Source organism: Scomber japonicus, chromosome 1, assembly GCF_027409825.1.
Source record: "Scomber japonicus isolate fScoJap1 chromosome 1, fScoJap1.pri, whole genome shotgun sequence".
NCBI lineage: Eukaryota > Metazoa > Chordata > Actinopteri > Scombriformes > Scombridae > Scomber > Scomber japonicus.
The window spans coordinates 24,291,367-24,317,984 of NC_070578.1; the positions used below are offsets into that span (position 1 = coordinate 24,291,367).

Genomic DNA, 26,618 nt, shown 5'->3' on the forward strand with positions numbered 1-26,618 from the left:
CAACCAGTATGTTTAACTCACAGTTTGGTTAGTTGGTTAGTTTGGTTAGTTTGGTTTTATGTACCCTGTGTTTGCAAATCCAAATTTATCCGCCTGTGAATTTTTTCCTCTTTCAATTACCCTGCTCTATTTATAAGCATTGACGCATCAACAAACAAGAAGCTTTTGAGGCTGCAACTGTGGTAGAGACAGTTGAACTTTATTTAGTCTATGATTTTATTTGTCAAGTGTATAAAAACACAGCAACTTAAATGCTTTATTCGGTACAGTAATTTGAAAATTTGAAAATTGTATAAATACAACCCCTGCTGTCTTCATGTAGTTAAAGCTTATTGAAGTTTAGAAACATTATGCATTTGATGTTTTGTTTTTTCAAGTCCTTAGTGCGTTTTCCTTTAGAAATAGACCAAGAGCTGAAACTGCTGTTTTATAAATATAGGGTTAGGATACATACCTATTATCCACTGGATGCTAAGCAAAATTCTTTAAAAATAGTTTCCCATTCAGTTTGACTAAACCAGGCGGCATCCTGCTTAACTCCAGAACACTACTTTTTTATTTTATTCATAGTTACCTTTTTCTGTTTATCTCTTTCCCACTCTAAGCAGAGCTGCACAGTTCCTCTTCATTTCATCCTAAGTGTTCTCATCCACTTCCTCTTACTTTAGGAAATTGCAAGCTTCTTTAATGTTTCATGTTTGTTCTTACACTCTGTTTTGAATTTCAGTTACTGTAAGTACTCAAACACACATGTTACACGCACACAGTACACACCCACATAAAAGTGATTCCAGTCCTTGATGTTTATTTGTGTGACTCTTGTGATGTTTGTGTAACTGTATTTTCTTTTCAGAAACACAGCAACAACAAGGAGGGGAAAGTATGTCACTTAGTGCATAAACTTTTATTTGTTTTATTTGGTTCAATGAATTGAAGCTAATCAGTACGCCAGTGTGTGTTAAAACAATAGCTACTGCCTGGTTAATTTGTATGGGGTAATACCACTTGATTACATTACAATCTGCAATAATCTTATGAACATGATACACAGGAGACCAGATACTAAAGCAATGTAATATATTGCTAACATAAAGCTACATCACCACACATTAAGTGGATACTTTTTTGTGGAAAAGAAAGTATACCATTAAAATTATACACTTCCGGACTAAAACAGCTCTTAAACTGTAAACATATATATATAACATAATTATTTATGAAGAAATATTGCCTTCATTACTACAGATCTACATCTAAAGCTGTTTGGCAAGATGAAGAATTCAGTTTTTGTTTCCTATTATACACTTTTTTGCCAGATTTAAGTGTGTGATGAGCTGTGTGTTAGTGTAATATTGCATGTTAGGGGAAAGCACAATTTCTCATGTTCCATGTTATGGAAGAGTAAATGTTTATCAGTTAAATAAAGTACAGGAATAAATTTATAATTCATTTCAGTGGTATTCCCCTCTCAAAGGCAGGTTTGCACCATGCAGAATGACGACAGCATGTGGAGCTGTGCATTTAATAAGTCATGGAAACTGAGATGAGTGAAGTGGTTTTCAACAGTTTAACAAACTCTCAGTATATTTAAATAGAAAAATCATAAGTGTATAGAATTCAAAGGTCAAAGCAGACTATGTTTTGAGGCTTTATACCACACGTATTGACATTTAATCTTGATTTTTGTTGAATCTATGCATCTATTTTCTCTAACAATCAAAATGCACCGTGATCGGTGAATGTAGACTTGGCATATTGAAATCTTGAAGCATCAGTTCAAAATCACCAACAATTTATATGCTAATCTAAATCTGACAACACTGCAGGCATTAACAGATGTGATCTTTGCGGGGTTAGAGCAGAATTGGGAGATTGGAATGAAAAATGATTCAGTGTAGAATTTGATCATAATTCATCATTTGATGGCTCACAACTCAGACTACAGTTCGAAATGGGCTTGCACTGCAACTGTGACATAATTCACAATTGAAGTGTCAATTTGAAGTTTAAATTTTATTTTGAGAAGAACAGTTCTGAGTCATAGCCTTTAATGATTAATGCTGCTGTATACGCTTGAACTTCTGACCTTTTTGCATGGCTATATTTATGTCTTTATCTTTTCAAAACTGTTTAGATAGTTATGAACACTCCATAGATCGTAGATCCCATTAGTATGTTAGAATTAAGAGACCTGGCCCTATCATGTGTTCTAGTCATATGAATCACTATACTGAACGTTGTGGTGAGATGACTGCCCTCTTCTGTACCTTGTGTTTCCAGGCAGGAAACCATTATCTTTATGCGAATCATAAACCCCTCTACACATCCTTGCTTAAATCCCCGAGGCTTACAATGACACTGTATTCCCATTAATCCCAAATGACCTTCCTGCTCTTGTATCTGCATATTTCATGTCAATGTTTCTCACATAACACATTTCCTCCACCATAATTTATACTGTTACATGCAATTGCACGCACACATTCATTGCACACCATGTGTCACTTCCTCAAGTCTACCCAAAATTCCTAATGACTATTGCATGAATTGGCTGCTATCATGTTGTCTATACTATCTAGCTGTTCTCACATACGTACACTTGTCCTCTCCTGTATGGAGATTATTCTTCTTTATTTAACAGTTCTATTTATGGGAGTCGACAACTGCACGCTACAAGGATGTATAATTGGGACACAGTTTTTATTGTTGTTCTCTTGTGTTGACGTGGTGCAGTAACTGTGTCCATTTGTCCTTCGCAGAGAGTGAGCCGAGGGATGCAGGAACTGACCAGAAAAGCTCCGGCATCATTCGCCTGCACACCATTAAACAGATCATTGACCGGGTGAGAAAAGCTAGAAATGCACACACATTCATATGAAATCTAAAATGACAAAGATATAAACATCTTTTGGCAGATTGGTTATGGTACTGAAAAGATGGCAGCAAACGCAATAATATATACAGCTCACTGCTGCCCTCTGGTGAATTTAACTGTGGTGTGTTCACTAGTGACATTAATCCAGACTAATGAGCTGACCCATCACAGTGTTTAATTTACATTTAACATTATTTACTTGTTTTCTGTTCATGAAGGACAAACATGCAGTGCTGGACATCACTCCTAATGCAGTGGACCGTCTAAACTACGCTCAGTGGTATCCAATTGTGGTGTTCCTGAACCCAGACACAAAACAGGGTGTCAAGAACATGAGGACCCGACTCTGCGCCGAGTCTCGGAAGAGCGCCAGAAAGCTTTATGAACGAGCCCTCAAATTAAGAAAGAACAACCACCACCTCTTCACCAGTGAGTTCAGTGAAAGTGTCGGGGTGGGGGTAGATGGGTGCTCCAAAAAGAGGGAAAAGAATTTGAGAGATTTTACAGGCAGCTGATTATTTAGCGCTGCAGTGATGGACCTTATCCACACTACACTAGTGGCTGGCCCTGTTCTGTCAGACTCCTTACATAGCTTGTTCAGCACTGACCGTCACGCAGAAGCACCCTCAGCCACCGGGTCATATTTAAACATTCTCAGCATGCTCTCTTCCTGTCAAGAGATGTGGTGTGATCACGCTTTAGGGGCATCTGTAGGTGATAAGGATATTAGCGATATCTTAGAGAGTGTTCCTGTGGGGTCATGTTTTTTTCTGAGCTGTTCTTGTAACTATACACCTCTTATCAGGTTATTCTCATAATTAAGCTGTATAATGACAATGTAGTATAATAACTCAATTCAAAACTGGGAATAAAATTAAGCTAAAATTATTTGCATGATATGCAGCTATCATTGATTGTATGATTGTTAACTTGCCACAATGCTGTCTTGTTATCTTCTCGTTGAGATGGAGGGAGAACAGTTCCCTAATTTTGCATTTAAAGTATCTCTTCCTTTGTTGTGATTGGTTTGCATATTATATCTGAGAACATTGCACATAAGCCTTCAGTTTCAGTGTGACTGCATTTAATCAGCACTACAGAAAAAGAGTTATTGGATCCCAAGTAGTACATTTACCAGAGCATCTTTAAGATTGTTGTCTAGTATCATGCCATCCTGTCAAAGCTGCAGAGCATTTTAATAACGAGTGCAAGCCTTTTAATTACAATGTCATGGTTGTACTTGATTGCTCATTAAACGATTGTTAGTATACAGAGACATTTTAATTTCTTCTGACATCCCTCTTTTCTGTATTCAGCAACCATTAACTTGAACAGCATGAATGATGGTTGGTTTGGAGCACTGAAAGAGATAATCCAGCAGCAGCAGAACCAGCTTGTGTGGGTTTCAGAGGGCAAGGTAAAAAACAACACACAAACACTACACACAAATAACACACGCACACACACACACACACACACACACACACACACACACACACACACACACACACACATATCCATATATTTGCTCAGTCACTCTCTCTTCATTCTCTTTCTTGCCACATCTTCACCCAGGCTGACGGGGCAGCCGAGGATGACCTGGACATCCATGACGACCGTCTGTCCTACCTGTCGGCACCGGGCAGTGAGTATTCCATGTACAGCACCGACAGCCGCCACACCTCCGATTATGAGGACACAGACACAGAGGGTGGAGCCTACACTGACCAGGAGCTGGACGAAACACTGAATGACGATGTGGGTCCACCTACGGAGCCTGCCATCACCCGCTCCTCAGAGCCTGTCCGCGAGGACCCACCTGTCATCCAGGACCCCCCAGGCTACGCTGGCTACCAACACACAGTGCAACCGGACCCGCTGAACCGCATCGACCCGGCTGGGTTCAAGGCACCAGCGCAGCAGCAGGTAGCGTTTCTGAGAGCTGTACGTCTCCCGTGTTGTCTGGAGGACGTGGTATGCGTTAGAAGGGTATTCTGGAAGCGCTATTGAAGGCACTTTTTTATTTTTGCAGTTATTTTGTCCATTAACTGTTACAAAACTATATCAGTGGAAAGTGAAAACTTTTGTGATCAGGTATTTATTGCAATATATAATTTTATATATATATATACATATATATAGATATTTAATCTATTTGCCTTTATGTGTGTGTTGATTGATGTTTGTGAGCGTGTTTTTTATTTTTGGAAAGGAGAAGAACTTGACTTACTGTTACTCTTGTTCTCTGTACTACCACGAGATGTCTTATCTGTGTGACTGTTACTAATTTGACTGGGAAAAGAAACTTATGTTTGTCCAAGTGTCTGTACCAGTACTCACCTATGTGCACTTCCTACTTTTGTTTTACCTGTGATTGGGACTGTGACAATACGAAACCAGAAAGTATTATGTGCATGTTGGAAATGCAAGTGTTAATCCAGTGTTACTGTGAAATGTATTTATCAGAATTCAATTGGCCGTTGTGATTCCCAAATCTAAACGTTTGTCGTCTCATGATGTGTTAATGAGCATAAAAAGGAGAAAAAAATAAATTACTGTATTGTTATCATAGAATTAAAATCAAATTAGTGTACTCTAACAATGGAAACTTGTCCTAATTCCTAACATTCACGTGCCGATGGTCGATCTACAGTTACTGCTAAATGTGAAGGCGATGAGATTGGCTGTTTGAATCACTGTAAGCACAAGTGAAGAGCAGACCGTTGTAGAGGGGCTATGAAGGTAGTAGCACTTGTTGGTACTGCACCGTAGTGTGTCAGCGCCTGTTATTAAACATTTCTGAACCACTTCACAGAAAGCAGAGGCCGCTGCCATCCCTAGCATCCCCCAGCAGCATGAGCCCCAGGCTGAAACAGTGCCCCCTGCTGTCGACGTTACTGTAAAAACTGTAGGGAGTCTGAGCCCTGACGAGGCTCCTGCAGCTCCCCTCAGCCAGCCAAGCCCCAACCCAGAGGCTGGTTCACTTAGGAGGCCCACCCCTGAGCTAGCCTCTCAGAGCGTCACACCAGAACCTCTACAGTCTGGACTGGCCAGTCCAGAACCAAAGGTATCCATCTGACCGTCACCGGACGCTCCGTGACCGGGCCCGGCTGAGCTCAGCTCAGCTATATCTGACCTGGCTGACCTCCTGTGCTGCTGCTGCCTGTCTACCTACCTACCTGCTGCCACGCTTCTCTCTCTCTCTCCTTCCACCCTGCATGTTTGCTGACCACAGTGCTGCCCAGAAGAGACAGAGATGTTTGTGTGTGTGTGCGCGTGCGTGTGTGGACGCAGTTGTATGTATGTATGTATGTAAGTGTGTGTGTGTGCACGTGCCAGAAGTGTGAGCAGATACTGGTAAACAACAGTGGGCTTGAAGGTGATTGCTGCGCTGACATGCCTACATGTAGAAGAGCAGTGGAAATCCTGCGGCTCTCACTGTTGCTTATCCTCTTTGCATGGCTGCAACATGTTTGGCTCGTTCTCTGTTTACCTCTAGACGTAGATCTGTTTGTGCTGTATTTATCAGTGCAGATTGAATGGACAATTTTGTTGTAAAAGTAGCCATTGATTTTTCCAACCATCTTATTGGTACTTTATCCAGCATTTGAAATCAAGCCAAAAACTAGTAAACCCAATAGCTTTTCAGATTTGGATGGATAATTAATGGTTACTTCTCCAATGTCAGAATTTTAAATATATTTTTTACAAAATGGTTATGGGCTTGTTATGTTAAATATTATTGTGGATGTTTAATTTGCCTTATAATTGCATCAAGACAGTGGGTGAAATTTTCCTTTGTGAATACACATGCAGCAGTGTGCACATAGTATCAGTGAAATTATTGATAAACCCTCTTGGTTACAACACATCATTATCTAGAGTTTTCATATTTTGTCACGTAAGAAAAATTGATCCCATTGTATTGTTGTGTTTTTTGTTTTTTTTTTAAACCAATGTGTTAATCTTCCTTTATTTAATTTGAGTGTTTAATTTGGAGTTGCAGTGATACATTGTGATGTTTTTCAGCTGCATTCAGTGCTTGGTTGTGCTGCGACTTCTGTTTAATCTAATATACTGTCTGACCAGTAACCCCTCCCTCTCAGTTTCTCTATTTCAGGTCTTTCCCTTCTTGTTTCCTCCTCTGCAATTAATTTCACGGACTTGTTTTAATATTCTCTTTTTAATATTCTCTTTTTCTTATCCTTTAACCGACTTCCATATCACATAGTAATGTCTGTGCAATATGTTAGTGGATCCTGTGCATTTGTTAACCTTATTCTTTGTTGTGTATTTCTTCGGTAGATGTTTCAGAAGGACCCGTACAGCACAGACAACACAGGGAGAATTGGTCACAGCATGAAGCCTGCGACTTACAGCCCTCAGCAGGGATATCACGCTGACCAGCAGCCATACAGAGATTATGACCACCCGCCTAGTCGGTATGATGTCAGCAGCGGAGGTGGTTTCCCAGAACCAAAGTACCGTAACTTTGACTCTCACGCACCCTTCGAGAACAGTGTGCCTCATTACGACCAGCAGCAGTGGAACCCCTACAACCAGCCACTCTCTACTGCCAACTCCCAGGGTTTCGATCCCCGTTTGCCATACAGTGACCACCCTGAACCCCAGTACACCCCTCCGCTCCGCTACGACGAGCCTCCACCTCAGCAGGGATTCGACGGACGGCCTCGCTACGGTAAACCGACAGGTCCAGCGCCTGTCCGTTATGATGATCCCCCACCTCCTGCTCCAGGGCCTGACCTGCACTACGACCAGGATTCTCACCTGACCACATACCCCTCAGCTGCCCGCTCCCCAGAACCCCCTGCCCAGAGGCCTGCCTATAACCAGGGACCAGCACCGCAACAAAAAGGCTACAAACCTCAGCAGTATGACCCTACTCCTGTGAACTCTGAAACCAGCCCCACGCCACCTCCTAAAGCAGAGGCCCCCTCACCTTCTCCTGTAGATGCTCTAAAGCCTGCCGGTGCCAGAGATGAGCCACAGGAGGACGACCCCGCCATGCGGCCACAGTCTGTCCTGACGAGGGTCAAGATGTTTGAGAACAAACGCTCCGTGTCCATGGACCGGGCCAGAGATGCAGGGGATTCATCTGGGAACAGGGTAAACTCTTTGGCTTTGCAGACATTTATGATTTATGTTTAATAATTCCAAGGCAGTCTGTACAGTTACACCCACTCCCACTCAGCCACATTAATGACGTGAGCACATTAGAGAGGAGGAATTTATCATTTTTTTACCCCTCTGACAAGCTCTATTTCTTTTGTGTTACTACAGGCTGCTGATTTACCCTTGAAAGCAGGAGGAGTAATCCCAAAGGCTAATTCTCTGAGCAACCTGGATCAAGAGAAGACCTTTAGGTAATCCACAGGTTATGCTGTTTCTGCTGTTTTTTTTTCAGCCATGGTATCTCAGAGTAATATCAGAATAAAAGTATGTAATTATTTAATTTCACTTTTCACTTTTTCAATTCACATTTTCTTAAGCACCTTTGTCATGGCCATTTGTTTTGTAGACTTCATCTACATAATTTCTTCTCTTGTTCTGCTTTTACCATCTCCTCCTTGCATTGTGCATGACTGACTGCATTTTCACTCCAATCCAGAGCCCCAGAGCCTCAGAAGCCTCAGCCAAGCCAAGTAGCTGATGACATTGTGCGTTCAAACCATTATGACCCTGACGAGGACGAGGACTTCTACAGGAAACAGCTCTCTTACTTTGACAGGCTCCAAGCTGGCCCCACCAAACCCCAGCCACAAGCACAAACAACCCACAACTACCCCAGGTAATGCTCAGTACTATTTATGAGCATTGTGAATATAATTACTACGTTTTTATGAAACATTGTCAACTCTTCCCCCTTAATTCTTTAGATTTACAACCTTCCTTTAACCTGTCTTTTTATATGCTTTTATGCTATTTATGTTTCTATATTTTAGTTTATATTTAAGTTTTTACTACAAACCTTAGTGTTGTGTTGTGTTCATGTTGAAAGTTAAATGATTTTGTTCTTGTGCTACAGGTCGGAGTCTGTGGAGAAACCAAGTCCAGTGGAGAAAAGATATGAGCCAGTTCCCCAGGTGACCCCTTCTCTGCCACCAGCCACACTGCCCAAACCCTCACCTGAAGGTAAGATTATATTCCTTAGTGTCAAGATTTCATCAAGAGGCTTCTATTTACTGTATTGTGTTGTCACAGTCTGCTGCTCTCCTACACATAAACACACATGTAAACACTACCAGACTAACCTATATGATGGCCCCACAGCCAAGCCTGCTGCCCGAGAGGATACAGTTCAGACCAACTTCCTGCCTCACAAAAGTTTCCCTGAGAAGTCTCCGGTTAATGGCACAAGTGAACAGCCCCCAAAAACTGTCACTAACACCGGGGCTCCACCAGCATCCAGCTACAACCGCTACGTGCCCAAACCCTACACCACCTCTGCCAGGCCTTTTGAGCGCAAGTTTGACAGTCCTAAATTCAACCACAACCTTCTGCCCAATGACAAACCAGAGATCGCTCCGAAGGTAAGCAGCTTTCAGCCAGTGATTCATTTCACTCAGATGAATGATGGTACAGTTGGAGGTTCATTATTGAAATCTTTTGGCACCAAACAGTATTAAGTTGATTATTATATGAATATATACATATAAAAGATAAACAATAAATATGTTAATGTATATTAATAAAAAATAATCCAATCTGAAGCTAGATTGATGCTAAAAAAAACCTAAAACAACACCAACAACATAAATGAAAAACTGAAAATCAAAACATTTCAGTTGGTTGAGATTCTGTTATTGATTTCACAGTGTGTTGTTCTTTCTTATTTATTCAACTTTGTTCCACTTGACTTTACATATTACAGTTCAAATAATTCTACGATGACTTAATGTGCCACATGTGTCTTTTGTTTGGACCAGGGTCGGAGTACCAGCCCAGTGAAGCCTCAGATACCCCCACAGCCCCAAAACACAGACCCCGACAGTGGTGTGGACACTTTCACACGCACTATGGACCACCGCTCCAAATACCAGCACAATAACATCAACGCGGTGCCCAAGGCCATCCCTGTGAGGTAACAAACCTCAGACTGATTAGAGATTAAATTCAAGTTTATGTTGAGTATGTGAGCGTGATAGTGAATGTTTCTGTCTTCCAGCCCCAGTGCCCTGGACGATGACGATGATGAAGATGAGGGCCACACAGTAGTTGCTACTGCTCGAGGTATCTTCAACAGTAACGGTGGTGTCCTGAGCTCCATTGAGACAGGTGTTAGCATCATTATCCCACAGGGAGCAATCCCTGACGGTGTGGAGCAGGAGATCTACTTCAAGGTCTGCCGAGACAACAGCATCCTGCCACCACTCGACAAGGAAAAAGGTAACATATCAAACCTTGAGGGATGATTTCTTACCTCACATCTAAATCACCAAATGTTTTTTGAAGCCCAATGCTCTTTCATTCTGAGGGATAGATGCTGGAACTAGGGCTGTGCCGATCGATGATAGCGTTGAAAATTAATGATTGAAGAGATGAACATGGGTTTGCTGATGCAGCTGATCTTTCTTATTATGGAATAATTTACTTAAATAGTAATTTATTTATTAGATTCTGGGGCAAAATGCTATGAATCATATATTAATCATTAATTAGTCTGCTGTGGTAATCCACTGGTCTTCTTAAATATGTATTTTACATTTAGAATTAGAAAACAGTGTAAAGCACTTCACACATGATGACCTCACACATCTGTGAGAGCGCCCCCCGAGCACCTGCTGTCGCTTGCTTTGTGTTGTGTGAGGGAAGTTAAAGTTTCAGATGTGCACAAATTCTGCCTTTAAAATGTGAAACATCAACTGTAAAACAATGGCAACCTTTTAATGCTTTTGTGTTGTTACTTCACCCTCGAGTTGCACCTATTCAGAGCTGCCATGTTTGCTAGTTATCCCCCCCTGTCTCTTACAGTTTATGTTTGATGTTGGATTTTTCATTAAATCTCAGTTTAATCCAACCGTGTTGTCATCTGAAGACTGTTTTACACAGTCAGTCTCAGTTGCTCTTGCTTTGCACAATAGAGGTTCATCAGAGTGACAGCAAAAACCACAGTGGAGCCTCATATTGGGTATTGACAATCAAACATAATGAAAATGAGATTTTGTTATATGAGTGTTCACATTTTTAGGAAGCATGGACCCACAAAGAATTTAATCCCCAGTTCTGACAACAGTTCATTTGTATTCCTATTAATTTAAATCACAAAAGCCCACCAACACCTTCTGTAGGGAAATTTCATAGGCACCTGCTTGTGTGTGTATTATGTTAAATCCTGGATTTAGTCGTCAGCTCTTTATATGTTCTGTGTTTGTGTTTTCAGGAGAGACCCTTCTCAGCCCGCTGGTGATGTGTGGACCTCATGGCCTCAAGTTTTTGAAGCCTGTGGAGCTACGCTTACCTCACTGTGCGTCAATGACCCCTGATGGTTGGTCTTTTGCTCTAAAATCCTCCGACTCCTCGTCGGGTATGCTGTGCTCTATCTGTTCTTCTGGGGTCGTTTGGGCTGGCTGTGTGACAATTTAAGGGTTGCGGGTCACCATTTAATCAGTTTTTTATCCCTGGTTTTGATTCTCTACTTATTAAAAAATCTGTTGACAAAAATGCAAACTGGTTATTTTGGTCTGAGAATCAGTCTAGGGGGAAAAATCTGTCTTTATTTTTTCAATTACAGCTTTGGGTTGATTCATTTTCATCATTTACACCGGTTAACTCGCACACTCTCATCTGCTGTATCACTGTTTTTCTTTGTGTTCAGATCAAAGTCTCTTCCCATTGTTCTACATGCTGAAATCACAATATTTCTCTTTTGATTTTCACCTCTAAGTCACCTTAACACGTTTCTCTGACTTCATTTTACATGCATGCACCAGGTGCTTGGCTGTGCAAGGATTTAATTTCATCAGGTTATATATAATAGTGCATGTTGCTCTGATTTTTCTCACATAGCCACCCAAATCCTGACCTGAAGAACAGCTTTTACAGATCTTCCACAAATTGGGACACTGTCATAACCAATAATGCCCATTATTATCTTGCATAATAATGAAAAGCTATAAAAAGACATCTCGTATCCAAGTCAAACTGAAGCTAAATTTAGTTTTGTTTTCCATTTTTCATTTGAAGGTAGCTTTCAGGTTATAGAAGACAGGCAAAAAGACTTGTTTTCTTTCATTCGTCTCTGAGACTGGCCTCGGTTTGTTCAAAGGGAAGCAGAAATATGCAAATAGAAAAACCAGGCGCAGTTCTCAGTGGCTGCAGGAGATGAGGATTCAGGCATATCTCTTCAAATAACTGTAACTAAATTTTTTCTGTGAACACTTCAATCATTTGCTTACCATGTTTGGCCTTATAGTCCAGAAAGCTCCGATGCAATACGTCTTCACTGTTGTTTTTGAGACTTGACTTACCAGGAAGACAAGGAGACTTTTCATGTAGCTAACCATCTATCAAGTACTTTAGATTAAAGTGAAATAACAAAGACACTGCTTATGAAATTCATATCAGTATTTGAAATCAGGGGTCATTATCCAACCAATAAATTATTAGAGAGAAATAAGGGAGTATAAGAGAGAATGCTCTGCAGATCATGTTCATAAAAATTACAATCAAGAAACACAATAATTTTGTCATATGTAACATGTAATTGAGCAGACAAACTGTAACGCTGAGTAATCCTCCAGGCTTGTATATGAGCTGAACTACAAAGAAAGAAAAAGAAGAACAGGAAAGAAGTAATTTATTTCTGCTTTCCCTTTTCTTAACACTGTCCTCCTCACACCCAATCTTCAAAAACAGTGGTAATTTTGGCAGCGGTCAGGATTAGCTGTTAATTAGCCTCATTTTAAGGATGAGACTTGGAGGACTGAATGAGATGTCAGCTCGCCCCGTTGTCCCGCTGAATTGTGGGAGGATTATCAGGCTGTGTCGTAATCCTCTTATTGTGAAGCAAGGCCACTCTTGGGCCTCCTCCTGTCCCTTCTCTGGGTCTTCTTCTCACTTTGCTTCCCTTCTTCTCTTTATCCCTTCTGTTTTTCCCTCCTTTACAACTCTCATCTTACTTTACGTCTCTTCTATCTAAACTGTTTGTAGATCTGTGTTAACACATAGGCTGAAATCAGAAGTGCTGTGATACAGTATATGTGTCTTATATCATTTAGAAAGACATAAAGACAGTCCTTGATCAAAGCTGCAGTATATTCATATAAAAATGCTGAATGGTATGTTCTTTAGGGTTTGGCCGCATAAGATATTTATTATTTAATGGTACATTGTAGAGTTTTTTTTACCATTATTGGAGCTATGGATCAATGTTAAGATGAGCAGGTCCTTCTTTTGATCTACTAGCAGACGCACAAAGACACATCTGCATAAGCACAACCATGTGCGTAACTCGATACACATTCCTGCTGATGGCTTCACACTATATCACTGATCATCTGGTAGTAGTAATGTACCAAGACACTCAGCAGTGCACCAGCAAATGGAAGGAAATAATAAGACTGCTTGTGTGTGTAAACAGAGCAGGTTTCATTGACACTTTTTGACACAGGTTTCACAAAAATAATTGCTTTAAAATTGAGCTTGAAGGTGCATCCATGAAGTTGTAAATAGTAGTTTGACATATAATTCTCACCACAATGTTAATTTAGACATTTTCCAGAGCCACTTTTCTTGGCGACCTTGAAACGGGAATTATTCTCTATTTTCCAAACAAAAAGATTGATCGAGTGGAAAAAATGGCAGATTGTTGATGAAAATAGTGTAGTTGTAGCTGGAGGTTACACACAGTGTGGAACAATGAACATTAATGTACACTTAAAAACTCCACAGGGTACCTTTAACATCATTGCTAAGGGTGATATTCTGGGATTGTTTTTTAATATTGTGATATGTTGTTTGAGAATATTACAGGATCAAATTTCCCCTTGGCTTATTTCTGAAATATTTCAGAAAGCCAAATTTAAATTACAGCCCTGCTTTGATTTCCCGTTACTGTTCTAACAACTTGACATATTTTCACTATCTGAAGAAGCGAAAGAAAACGCACACCTTTTTTCCAGAGAGGTGCTGGCTCACAGGCAGACATCAAAAAAAAAGAAAGGGAATGCTGCACACTCGTATCCACATGCATGTCTTTATTTCAAGCTGTTACATACCTGTTTCGACACACAGCCTTCCTCAGGATAAAACTGCTCTTTTCATCCTGAAGACGGCAGCGTGACGAAACATCAACCTTCAGAACTTAAAATGAAGAATTGTATTTGAGTTACGACTGTGCGACTCCCCCCCCCCCCCCCCCCTCGTCCTTAGTATTTTTCATACTTAAACAAAAGGTAGTCATCTTGTTATTGTGACATTTACCTCTTTCACGTCTTCAAGCTTGACTGCAACATTGGCAGTTTAAGATTAAAGATACAGACAGCCGTAAACAAGGAGACTGCAGTTATATCGTCACATGGATAGTTAGTCTGTGATGTATCGATGGACCTCTGCCTGGCCACCTTTACTTACTCTGATTGATTACTGGAACTTTCCTCTTGGCACAGACCTGTACATTTATAATTGTAATTACAGTCAGACCCCACAGTCACTGAGGTTTAATTTACATTCAAGACATTCAATAAAATTATGAAATAGCTTTTTACTGGTCTCTTGTGCTACAGCGTTTGGATATATGCCACAGCCGTGAAACATCATTTAACATGGCTTGAAGACAATAGATTTTTAAGTTTGCAAAGATCGATGTTTTAAAATATGACTCTGTAGTGATTTTGTGGTTAAGCGGACAATGCTTATAAAAAACGTAAACATAAAATGCTGCTTTTATCACTCACCGTCTCCATCTGTCTGTTTGTCATCAGGTGACCCAAAAAGCTGGCAGAACAAGTCTCTCCCCGGGGACCCCAACTACCTGGTGGGAGCCAACTGTGTTTCTGTGCTCATTGACCACTTTTAAAAGACGGGCAGGTGTGATGTTACTGAATGTGGATCCATGGGATGAAATGCCGAGGATGGACACACATAAACACACGCGCGCACACAAACACACACACTGACAGATGCACTCCAAATAAACAAACACATCTTATGATGAAGAAGATCCAGTCAGTGCTGTTTACTGCGCCCATGGATGAAGGAGAGACACTGATGATCATTTTCAAACTCTTTTCCCCCTTCAATTAATGAAGTTTTGATGTGAAATGAAACTATTGATGCATGCCCCATGCCACTGAGGATTGACACTACATGTAAGGCAATGTTTAATGTAATTATGACATGAATATAAATGGATGGATGGTTTTTGAAGTTGTGCAACCAGTGTACATACTTTTAAAAAAACCCATGTTGGTATATTTATGCTATATATGCATACAGTATATATAGTAGTATAGAGAAAACTTACTAAAAATATATGAAGTCAACATGTTTTTTTTCAGGTGGCTGAATTATAAATATGTATCTCCACGTTTTTTCCACTTATTAATGAAGGTTTGAGAAAGAAGTGAGATAAAGCAGTGAAGGTGACATTTGCAAGTATCTGTTAAAGGAAACATCAGCTGGACATGAACCCAAGCGGCACACCTACAGACTCGTTCTTCCTTAACTTCTTCCTTAACTTCTTCCTTCCTTCCTTTTTCTTACAGTAATATCTCGTAGCTTGATTTCTTACCGAGTACCACATCTCTCCTTCCAGCCTGAGGGAGATCTATGCATGTTCTTTACTCAGGTCCAGTAGCCTCCTCAGTTCCTTCTACACATCTCAGTTTCTCTCTTTCTTTCTTTCTCTCTCTCTCTACTTCTCTTCTTCTCCTTCTCTCTTTTTCTGTCTCTCTCTGTGCACTCTCGCACTCACACACAAATAAGCAGCGATGCCTTATCTGCAGATTATTCACTTTTCATTAAGAAAAAAAATAAGTTATGATAAATTATGGTATAATGTCATTTTGTTTTGCCATTTTTTGTGAACCCACTGTATAAATGAACTTGGGTTTAGCACACAATAACGGTTGATAAAGGATAACAAAGGTATGCTCTTCTTTTATCTGCTATGCATTACTTAAAAAAAAAAAAACAACAGAAAAGAAGTGGCTGTAAATAAAGCTAGCATATTGCCTTGGTTCTTTTGTTTGTAAATGAACTTTTTGTAAGTCTTTCTTTTTTGTATAAAACTTAGAGAAAACATGTTTTAAAAAGTGGAAGAAAGTGAAACGTGGTTATCTTTGTATTCTGGATATACCCTCGAGCCTTGGAACTTATAACCTGACGATAATTCATCACACCTTTTCTACCAGTATGTTCACACTTAATTACGGTCATTTAAAAAAAAAAATGAAGGTCTTTTTAAGGTTATTTAAGGATCAGGAAAGTACTTGGGCTAAAATACATTTAAAACATGTTCTTTTAAAAGGGTGTGCTCTCAAAGTGTCCCCTCACCGATTTGTGATGCTGGATGCTGTATTGTGTGCCCTTAAATGTATTTTTGTACTAATAGACAATATATGATGTATGGCACACCAGTACCATTTTATTTTTAGATATAACACGGCTTTAATTGGATATTAGCTCTTCACGTGTGGCTGACTTTTTTTTTCTCCTCTGCAACACAATTTTAAGTATACCACTGTATTAATAAATAAAATCATTTTTAAAGTAAAGAGCGTCACTGTAGAAGACTCTTCTTTTCCTACAAAGTGAAGTTTGTTTTAATTAATGTTCTAAAATAAGGAGCTGATACTGCTTTTGTTTATTTTCACCTCTGTTATTCACAAGTTTGGCTTTCTATTCATTTACTTATTTATTTATTTTTTACTTGGGCTGCAGTGATTGAATTTTTTTAATTATCAGAAAAACTGATGTCAACAGTATTGACATCAGGTTGTTTATTTTATGAAATATCAGAAAATGGTGAAAAAAGCTTTTTCACAGAGAACTTGAATTGATTAGTTTGACCAGCAGTCAAAAAGTCAAAGATATTCAATATCACATAAGACAAAGAAAACAGTAAAACCTCAGGTTTGAGGAATTGCAGGAAAGTGCCTAAAAGCTTATTGAATATCAACATTTTGCTGATTAGTTCTCTGTTATTCCTCTATTCACTTCTTTCACCTCTACTTCTGGATAAGCTGTTTGGCTTCAGACATCATTTCATTAAGGGGACACTGTGGAGCAGGTTTCACAGCCAGGTGGCGCAGGTGAGCCCTGAATGATGCTGCAAAAAGTCAAACACATTTCAGCCCTTCAGCAGTATTTGACAGAGAATCACTATAATGCAGTAAAATGTTTATAGTAAGCTTAAACATGAGTGGCCCACAGTATTCCTGAATGTCTTTTATAAATGAGGCAACAAGCAAGTTAAACAGTCAGTGTTTATTGTAGCTGGAGAAAAACAGGTGAAGGAACCTTTATCATCTAGAACAGTGGTTCCCAACCTGGAGGATCCAACAAATAAGATCAAGATAAATCTATAGTCACAAGATGATTAAAGCAATGAGATAGAAAACACGTTTATTTGTCTCTGATTTCTTGTGAAATACTGGTTGCTTCCCCCCTATTCAGACTTCCAGAAATGATTTAAACTAATTCCTCTTTGGTTCATTTGCTCAGAACTCATTAGGATTGTAACCAGAGATTAAATAAATGTCACAAGTTGATTCAAACTAAAAGGCCTGTGAACCATTCAATACAGGGCTTTCAGGACATGTTTGAATGAGCACTAATTACTTGATAATGTGCTGCTTATGTGATTATTGGGAGCTCTCAGGAACTATCATCCCCAGGTGTGTCGCATTATGACGACTGTTACCTTTATGGACTACAATTCAGTGCGTGACGGGTAGATGATACAGAGCCAATGTTCAATGACAATGCAGGCGAGAGTGTCCTGATGCGGCGTTTGCAAGAAGACTGCGGCTGCAGATGAGGTCATACAAGTCTGATTTATAAAAGGTAAACTCACCTGGACTGAAATCTTAGTTTGTTTAATGTTTTGCTCAGTCGATTTTACACGGGTATTTTGAACACTTGGTGAAAATGTAAGAATAAAGAACCATTTCCAAGCAGCTCAAACCATAATTGCGCACTCTTTCCTGAAGAATAATACTTCATCCATTATGATGACCGTCGAAATCCTACCACGTTTTCTTCCAGCTCTGCGTCGTCACCAGTGCTAACAAATCACGAGCAGCTCCTCTGATGTTGCCTGATAGTAAAGAGCCCACCTCCCCTCCTTCACCCTCGTAGTAAAACACACTGCGCGCAGCTCGCCGCCATGCAGTCGAGCAGAGTGGCACATCTCCAATACGCAGTGTGCATCCCCTGTTCTGGCTGTGAGATTTGCTGTCGTCTGTGAAAACTACGGCTGCTGCTTCACAGACGAAGCGCCGCTGCACCTTCACAAACGCGGATATTCAAACAAGTCCAGAAAAACGCAAGATTTTGCCTGATTTTCAACCATTTGGACGGGTTTTTTTTTCTTATTGCGTCTCTCACCTTTTGATACGCGTCTTATCCAGGCTTCATCTCTCGCTTTGAGTTTATTTGAAAGCCCGCAGAGGCGAACATGACAGCATGACAATGGTCCAAGGCTGGTTGACAGTAGGATCATTTTAGTGTTATGTCTTTTTTTTTTTTTTTTTTTTTTTTTGCGCGCTGACTTTTGAGGAATGGGTCGTTTGCCGGAGCAGGCACCGAAAACTCAGGCGGCTTACTTGAAAATTTGCACGTTTTCTGTATCTGTTATGGTAAACATCTGGTGCCTCGTCCAGTCCGCTCTTTTCTCACCTTTCTCCTCCCATCCGCCGCAGCGCATCTCTAATTGGAGAGCATCTTAATTCATGGAGATCATCCACATCGGACACTGACCTCGAGTTACAGTTCACCATCACGCACGCCGATTCACGCCAGTTTTTTTTTTCTTTTGGATGTTATTGTCCTTCCTTGGACACAGCTGCGTTGGTCGTACTCTTGAGTGACAATGCCGGTGAACGCGCTGCCCCGAGGCAGTGGCATGGGCGGCCCGGGGTCCCTGAGCCCGGCGTCGCTGTCCCGCAGCCTGTCTCGGCTGAGAGAGTACCGGACCCGGACCCGGATCATGCTGGCCCTCGGGGTCTCTCAGATGGTCCTGGGGAGTCTCATCCTGGCCGTCAGCTTCGCGGCTCTGGCTCTCACCACATCACCCAGGGTCCGGCACTCCTGCCCCTTCTGGGCAGGTTTCTCTGTGAGTACAACAGTGACACGATGCTGGTTGTGTTTGGTGGCATGAATCAAGGATGCTTTCAGCTCAAAAGACAAAGGAAAAAACCTTACAGCAAACTAATTATAAAATCATGTATACTTAAGTATCAGAGGTAATATGATGGAAACACATTATTAGGATTTTAAAACCCATGAACTGATATGAACATTAGATCTATCTGAGACTGTATTGGTGTTACAGGCTATTCAATGTAGATAGACAAAAAATGCTATAAAATATGACATGGTCAGTATACACCTATACTTACTTACCATATATCGACATTGTACTTTTGGTTAGTCATCCAGTGATGTTTTTAGATTCAAAGATGTCATATCTCTTTCATCTTAGGAAACAGAGCTAAACTAATTGGTTTGAAACTACCTTGAAAAAAAGAGCAATTCCTGAGGAAGGAAAGAGAAAATCTTCAGCAGTTAGGATGTAGAGCCTCTGTGGTAATCAGTGATATCACACACACACACACACACACACACACACACACACTTTGTCCTAGGTCACTTCTGGGGACATTATATAGACTTACATTAATTTCCCTTAAACTTACCCTAACTATAACCACTCCTTAGCTAACCTTAACCTAACCCATAACATTTACCTTAACCATTGACACAGGAATCTGCTTTTTCCTAATTGGGGGCCCAGCTTTTATCCTTAATTGGACAAGATGTCTCTAGTCAACTGGTTTGCAGCCTCTGACAAACACTTACACACAAAGATGGAGAAAGAGGAGGGGTGTATTTCTAAATACTATACACTGCTCCTTCCTCTGTGTATAGTAGGATATGTTTGGAAATAATCAGAATTGAGACATTGTGTTTTTCTACATGTGAAACGTTCATGGTTGTTTCTGTAAATATGTATGAATGCGCACTTCCTTGATTTCCTGCGAGAGACCCCGAGCAGGGCTGGTCCATTAATTATAGAGACGCTGGGGCAGAGTGCAGGGGTGAGGGAGCAGGAGTGGACGTGCGTGTGTGTGTGTGTGAGAGAGAAAGGGCATGTGTTAATGCTTCTGTATGTGTGAGAGTGTACAGTTACAAGGGCATATTAAGGAACCACAGGGGTCAAAGGTCATTCTTGATTAGCCTTAGGCTGATTGGACAGACCTCTATGTGGAATGTGTTTCTCGCCTGTTGTGCTGCATGAATTTTACCGTATGTTACCTTTTGTACACAAAACCTGAAGCAACTTTGTGTCCTGACACCCACACATAGGAAACATCTTTGTTAGCCTGTTTTACTGCTCTGCAGATTGCTCAAAAATGTACCTCTTGAGATGATATCCTATGACAAGGCACTTCAGTGGAAGTGTAGGATAACTGGGGGTCAATTATGTTTTTGAGCAGAGGTTTGGTACTTGAACTGAGTCTGAGTCAGGCACTGAAAAACAAAATGATCACCAGCAGCAAGAACCATCGGCCACAGAGGCGCCAAAACCCAGATAATGTGGTTGAGACCAGCTCTCCATCCGGAGACTCTGGTGTTGAAAGTGGTTTGCCTGCAGGCAATCAGACAGTGGAAGTCATTCTTTGTGAGCCTGAAAGCTCTAAAATCCCCCGAAACTTCTCTGAATTAACAAGGCTTTTATTCACAATGTGAAGAACAAAGTTAAAAACAGTTTCCACTGTCAAAGGATCACCTCATGTGTTCTTGATGATTTTATTTACAATAAATAGGTGACAGGGTATATATTTTCTAACAGTAGTTTGGTCTTATATTTGGTCTTAATTGTCAACTAGGAGGAAATGCAGCGTCTTTAGTTAATGCAGAGATGTGTCTTGCAGCTGATTTGATTAGAAAACTGTGTTGTAAGATAAATCCATAGCCTCTCAATTATATGGGATGCTTTTTGTGAATCTGATAATTGGTTTTAATCTAACAAAATTAGCATTTTTGGGGCAAACAATCTTGACTTATAGCTTGTAGACTATATAGAAACAGTCTGCCATAAATCTTAGTGGAAGAAAAAGTTATTTGTCTCTTACCTAATGTGTATGAGTGTATTTGTATATAACAACAGTCATGTGCACATCACAAAACCTCAGTGAGATGAGTTGCTGGATACAAAAACAACTGAACTAGACTTGTGGGTTGCATCTTTTACTAATTTTTCAAGTTGACCCCACTTGAAATGACAACGTGACTCTTTGTGCATGGTAACATAGATAGTGTTGTACCTTGAAGCCTTCATGTGGAGCCTCGTGCCATGTTGGTGAACTGAGCTAATTAATGAGGAAGGTGACAACAAACTCAACCCTCCCCCGCCTCGTGTGTGTGTGTGTGTGTGTTAGATGTGTGTGGTCACTGTGGGACGTCATTAAGTATCTCTACATGATGACTGCAATGGCTGGATTTCATCGTGAGGGAAGGCAATCACTGCTGAGCTTTGGCTGGCTGTCCCTCTTCACACACACACACACACACACACTGACAAATGTATCCCATCTCATCACTTCAGTGCATAATAGTTCAATCTCCCTCATCCCGATCTTACACACACTGAAGACAATTTTTTTTGCAGCTTTGATGTTCTGAGGCGTGTGTTTGACAGCATATCACACACACACTTGCCTGGCCAACAGAGACTAATCCTACAAATGTCTTGCTCTTTCTCGCACCCAACCCGAAGCTTGTAATCATCCCACACCCCTGCTTTAACTCTTTAGATCAGTAGACAAGCAGCCAGCCACAGTCACTTCCTGTAGATGTAATTTGAGTGACAAAAGATGACGCAGAGCTCTAACGATGAGCGGTGCAGACTCTTGAGGCCTCAGACTTGCATGAGGCCCGACATACAGTCGCCTTTTTCTGCTCCATCAGGCCAGATTGCCAGCAGGTTTACCTGCATGCTGTTGGCTGTGAATCACGCCACCCTGCCAGGTTTGGACAATAAATGAGACGACGTGGCCGAGCCAGCCATAGGGCCTCTGCGGCTGTCAGCAGCTGACATGCAGAACAAATTACCATCTACCTCGCATCTCCATGAATTAAGCTCAGAACTGATCGAAGCGTATGAACACACATACCCGAACACACAAACTGCCTCTCATTTCCCCCCTTCAATTTCTGTCACAGAGAATAAAAACACTTGAGACAAAATATGTGGATATGTAAATCCATCGGGAGTTATTGCTGCCATCATTAAGAAATTAAAACTAGATTTTGATGCTCTTTGTCTTGCACTAGAGGACTCCTTCTCTCCTCTCCTCTCCTCTCCTCTCCTCTCCTCTCCTTAAAAGATCCAGAAAAGGATTTATTGTCTTCTGTTTTTTTCCCCCTCCCCCGCTCTCCTGGCTGTGCAGAAGAAGAGGAGTGATGATATATTGTGTACCAGCTTCTCTAAAAGTAACACTCCAGCATCCCATATCTACAGACTGTGCCATAACAAAGGCGGCTTAAGATGGTATTCTTGGTGTTTGTTGTGTGGCAGCTTTCTCTGCCGTATTCAAGCACACAGTGTCAGCAAATTCTGCACTAATCTGCGCTGGTGTTTATGTGTTTGTGTGTGTATGTGTTTGAATAGATGGCTCCAAAGTATTTTGTAGTGGGTGGTTGTGGCATATTGAGAGGCTTTTTGTGCCTTTGTGTGTGTTTGCAAGTATGGTAAAGTTTCATGTTGGAATAAAGTTTTAGTGTCCCACAAATCCTACTGACTATGGTGATCACCTGACTTTTTATCCAGCGCCAGTGTTTTCAATTATCCAGTGAAATAGCTCAACACCTACAAAATGCATTGGCACAACATTATGCACAGATGTTCATGGTACCCATATGAAGTTTATTTTTGGTTTATGATCAAATACCTGCAAAACGAATAAAAGCAGGTTGTTTTTATGGCATAAAGTACTGATGATTTTAGTGAAAAGGTTTTGGATTTGAACAAAAAGAACTGTTGCAGGAAAATCTGGTGCTGCACTAAAAGTTTGCTATAATAAATGTCTGCATATCTGCATATTTTTACTCATCTAACCGTGGTGAGGAATAGAGCAAGACAAATAATGTAAATGTTTGATGTGATTGCTTAGTTGCTCTGTTCTGTTTTCTGCAGCAACACCTGAAACAAAATATGTGGATATGTAAAACCATCAAAAGGAGTGAAGAAGAGTGAATCGTAATTAATTAACTGCCTTATTAGGCTTACATAGTATCCTGGCAACAGGTCTTAAGACACTCACAGACACACTCACATTCACTCACTCACTCGTACTCCTAAGTGCAGTCTGCAATGCAGGCTTGGAAATCGTCATCGTTTTGATAAAAGACTTTCCATCTGTTCAATATGAATAAACTGAATACAGAGGTGGTTGTTGTCTGGCATACTGAGGGACTATCAGAGTTCCTTGCCTTTGGTGTTGCTCATGACTCATAACATCAAAGTGAACAGAAAGGAGAAGTATTATATGTACTGTAATCGGTAGCCTTTCTCTGCCACCTGAGTGAATATCAGCACTTCCACCACAATGTCAGGCAAGTGTGAAGCTTTTCACTTGCATTTTAGGATGATTTTATTTAGATTTATTACAGTGATTGTTTTAGGACCAAAAAGAAACACCATGTAATATAATGCAGTGCATAATTGGCCAACAAATATTTGTTAAAAGGAGTGTTCAGTTTAAATGCCATGAAAACACATCACTAAGCGATTAAATATTATGGATTAGTGTGGATTAGCATGTTCTTGAACCTAAACATACATTGATTTCTATTTAAATTGAGTAATTTATGTTCATTTGGTGTTACTCGTGTAACTTGGAGTCTGATTTCCTTGCAGTAATTGGGAATGTGCTGCTGTGTTCTTGTCAGTGAGTTTTGATACAGCTAATAAAACATAGACCTGCTCCAGTTTGAAATGTGAACAAATGTAACATGATTGTTACTAATCTGAAATAGCAGCTGTCACAGCCTGAACAAATACATGATTTCAATTGTAAAGAGCTATTGTATTAATAATTCAGCTTAGTTCTCTGTCAAAATCCACACTGAAATCAGTCAGATCTCTATGGATCATATCAGGATGTAGAGAATCATTAAAGGATCAGTTCAATTGAAATTCTCACTTACCAGAGATGTAAAGCAAAGTTAGATATTTGTGACTTTATTCCAGATATTCGTCTCTGAGATTTCTGCTTCCACCCACAATGGAGATCAATGGAAGTTGCTCACAGCACATGAAAATTACATCAAACGAACCAAAATAAAAGAACCAACTCTGTTTAGGGTCAGACATCCCAAAACAAAAGGTATATTTGACAAATGTATTTGTATTTTAACCACTTAACACACGCCCCTGTTTTTTATGCTCTCAGCAGGATATAGACACAATGAGGCCAGAGCCACAGGTCTTGGCTTCATGCAGTCCAAAAAGATGAATTTTTCTGAATTATTTTTCAACAGGTATGTCCATGCGTTTTCCTCAGGTCCTTTTTGGAGACTCCAAATGGACACTTGGTTACCAAAGCTGTATAACCGCAATCAAACTCCTATAACTTCACATCCCCTTTGCCTACAATCAAAATCTTGGTCTCTAATGAAAGCTGACGCCATAATATTATTATTATTATTATTATTATTATTATCATCATTATTATTATTACATATAACCATATTTTTTTGTTTGGCCATATCTATCTATCTATCTATCTATCTATCTATCTATCTATCTATCTATCTATCTATCTATCTATCTATCTATCTATCTATTTTGGTATAAGTCATATGTCAAGTCGAAGAAGAACCAACCATGTACCAAAATGCCGTGTGCGTAATGATATATGGTTCAACTCTTTTACGCACAGGGCGCACGCCGGTTACGCTTGGAGTTTGTTTATGGACAGCCAAACTAATAGCTTAGTGTCATACACCGTTGGAAACCTCTGACTATTGGCTAAAAGGTTATCAACTTCATTTCACCGAATATTTCCATAGGCTAGAACAGCAGTCAATCAAAGCCATGTCGTCATTGTTGTCGGTCACATGTCCTCATTGGCTTTGGAGACATGTACTGCCTAAACCTACACACCGATTGACTTGTGTGTGGTGTCGTCAGAAGCAGGAGAGGCTCACGGTCGTAAACATCTAGTCACGTGTACTCTGAGATGGACGTGCAGGTCAGGAAATGACGTAAACGGACCGTATATGGTTTGTTATTTGTGTTATTACGTTACGTGTTGGACTAAATACATGTTGACATATTGAGGAAAATATTCCGGTTTTATGGAAACGGATTTCATATTTCACAAGAATGGATACTTGGCGAGCTGTACAGAAAGTGCTGAGTCATAAGATGATCGTTGTGGATAAAGGGAAGACTTTGAAGGTATGTAGCATTATAGCTTTTCTTACTTAGCTGAGTGGCTAGCCGAGCTAACCGCTAATACTATTACAGCTGTGAGCAACCATATAAGTCGTGAGTGGTCTTGAATGAATCAGGACAATCTAAGCTTTCTAACAATGTACGGCATGAATATATATGTTTAAGGGTTGGTGTTTAAAACATTCAGAAGTACTTGTGGCTACCTCCTAACATCCGTCCCGTTCCGTAGACGGAACAGCGTGCGTTAAGTGGTTAAGTGAACTGATCGTAAGCAGTCACAGAAGGAAAAAAAAAGAAGAAATCTTCCTCTCATATGACAGCAACTGGACAAGAAAGCTTGTTATTGTCACCGTATTTAAGTCACAACTGTACAATATGTAACCACATCATGAGTTTGTCCAGAAGCCACAGGATCTTTATGTTTGATGTTGCAAACAGTGCAACAAAAGTATCATTGTGGGACTCGACACTGAGCTCCACTCGGCTGTTTGTTGTTTTGATGCAGCCGTTTATTCCCAGCCGTCAGCTGAACGTGGCTCTTGAGCCAGTTTACTCATCTCTTGTCCGTTTAGATTAAATGGGGAGTGTGGTCAGCACGCCTGCCCTCAGACCAGACCACTCACAGCCTGTCTTAAATCTCATATTGATCAACTAATTAGATGGACTCCCATCAATCATTAGACTTAGAGTATTTATTTTCATTTTTACTTGAACTGTCAGAGGTTTTTAACGTCTCTGCAGTGATCTCACTCTTGTGTTTAAAGCAGGGCTATGTTGTGTGATGATGTCATGTAGTTTTAGCACTCAGCTTGTACAGAGGTGTCTGGACAGTTATAATTCACTTTCTGCAGCACCTTTCCATAATATGTAAGTAGGCACTCAGCCCACTACTCATTACTCTGAGGACCCTCCAGTGCACCCTGCTCCTGAGCATCTTTAAAGATTTTATTAAGGAAGGAAAGAGACAATCTTAGGCAGTTATGATGCAGAGCCTCTGTGATATTCAGTGAGAAAAAAAAACACACACACACAATCACAGTTATGGTTCCATCATTTCAGAGGACATTACGTTGACTTGCATTCCTTTCCTGTAGA

General features: G+C 40.4%; 2 protein-coding genes across 10 annotated transcripts in view; both read left to right on the plus strand.

Moving 5' to 3' along the window:
* The window catches only part of tjp1a (tight junction protein 1a), a 66,262-nt gene extending 49,648 nt beyond the window's left edge, over positions 1-16,614 (plus strand). For 3 of the 9 annotated variants that reach the window (XM_053324134.1, XM_053324117.1, XM_053324126.1), the window contains exons 16-30: positions 854-880; positions 2,760-2,842; positions 3,094-3,304; positions 4,192-4,292; positions 4,451-4,801; positions 5,691-5,942; positions 7,181-8,002; positions 8,177-8,259; positions 8,505-8,684; positions 8,922-9,028; positions 9,167-9,426; positions 9,823-9,977; positions 10,062-10,282; positions 11,277-11,420; positions 14,818-16,614. In XM_053324134.1, coding sequence (XP_053180109.1) covers positions 854-880; positions 2,760-2,842; positions 3,094-3,304; positions 4,192-4,292; positions 4,451-4,801; positions 5,691-5,942; positions 7,181-8,002; positions 8,177-8,259; positions 8,505-8,684; positions 8,922-9,028; positions 9,167-9,426; positions 9,823-9,977; positions 10,062-10,282; positions 11,277-11,420; positions 14,818-14,912 — 3,092 coding nt within the window. In that variant the 3' untranslated portion in view covers positions 14,913-16,614. The remainder of the gene's footprint in view (positions 1-853; positions 881-2,759; positions 2,843-3,093; positions 3,305-4,191; positions 4,293-4,450; positions 4,802-5,690; positions 5,943-7,180; positions 8,003-8,176; positions 8,260-8,504; positions 8,685-8,921; positions 9,029-9,166; positions 9,427-9,822; positions 9,978-10,061; positions 10,283-11,276; positions 11,421-14,817) is intronic. The other 6 variants (XM_053324142.1, XM_053324150.1, XM_053324158.1 and 3 more) reach the window with 5 other exon arrangements.
* Positions 16,615-19,029: 2,415 nt separating this feature from the next.
* The window catches only part of fam189a1 (family with sequence similarity 189 member A1), an 87,971-nt gene continuing 80,382 nt past the window's right edge, over positions 19,030-26,618 (plus strand). Inside the window, exon 1 of the mRNA XM_053319873.1 lies at positions 19,030-19,172. Coding sequence (XP_053175848.1) covers positions 19,047-19,172 — 126 coding nt within the window. The 5' untranslated portion in view covers positions 19,030-19,046. The remainder of the gene's footprint in view (positions 19,173-26,618) is intronic.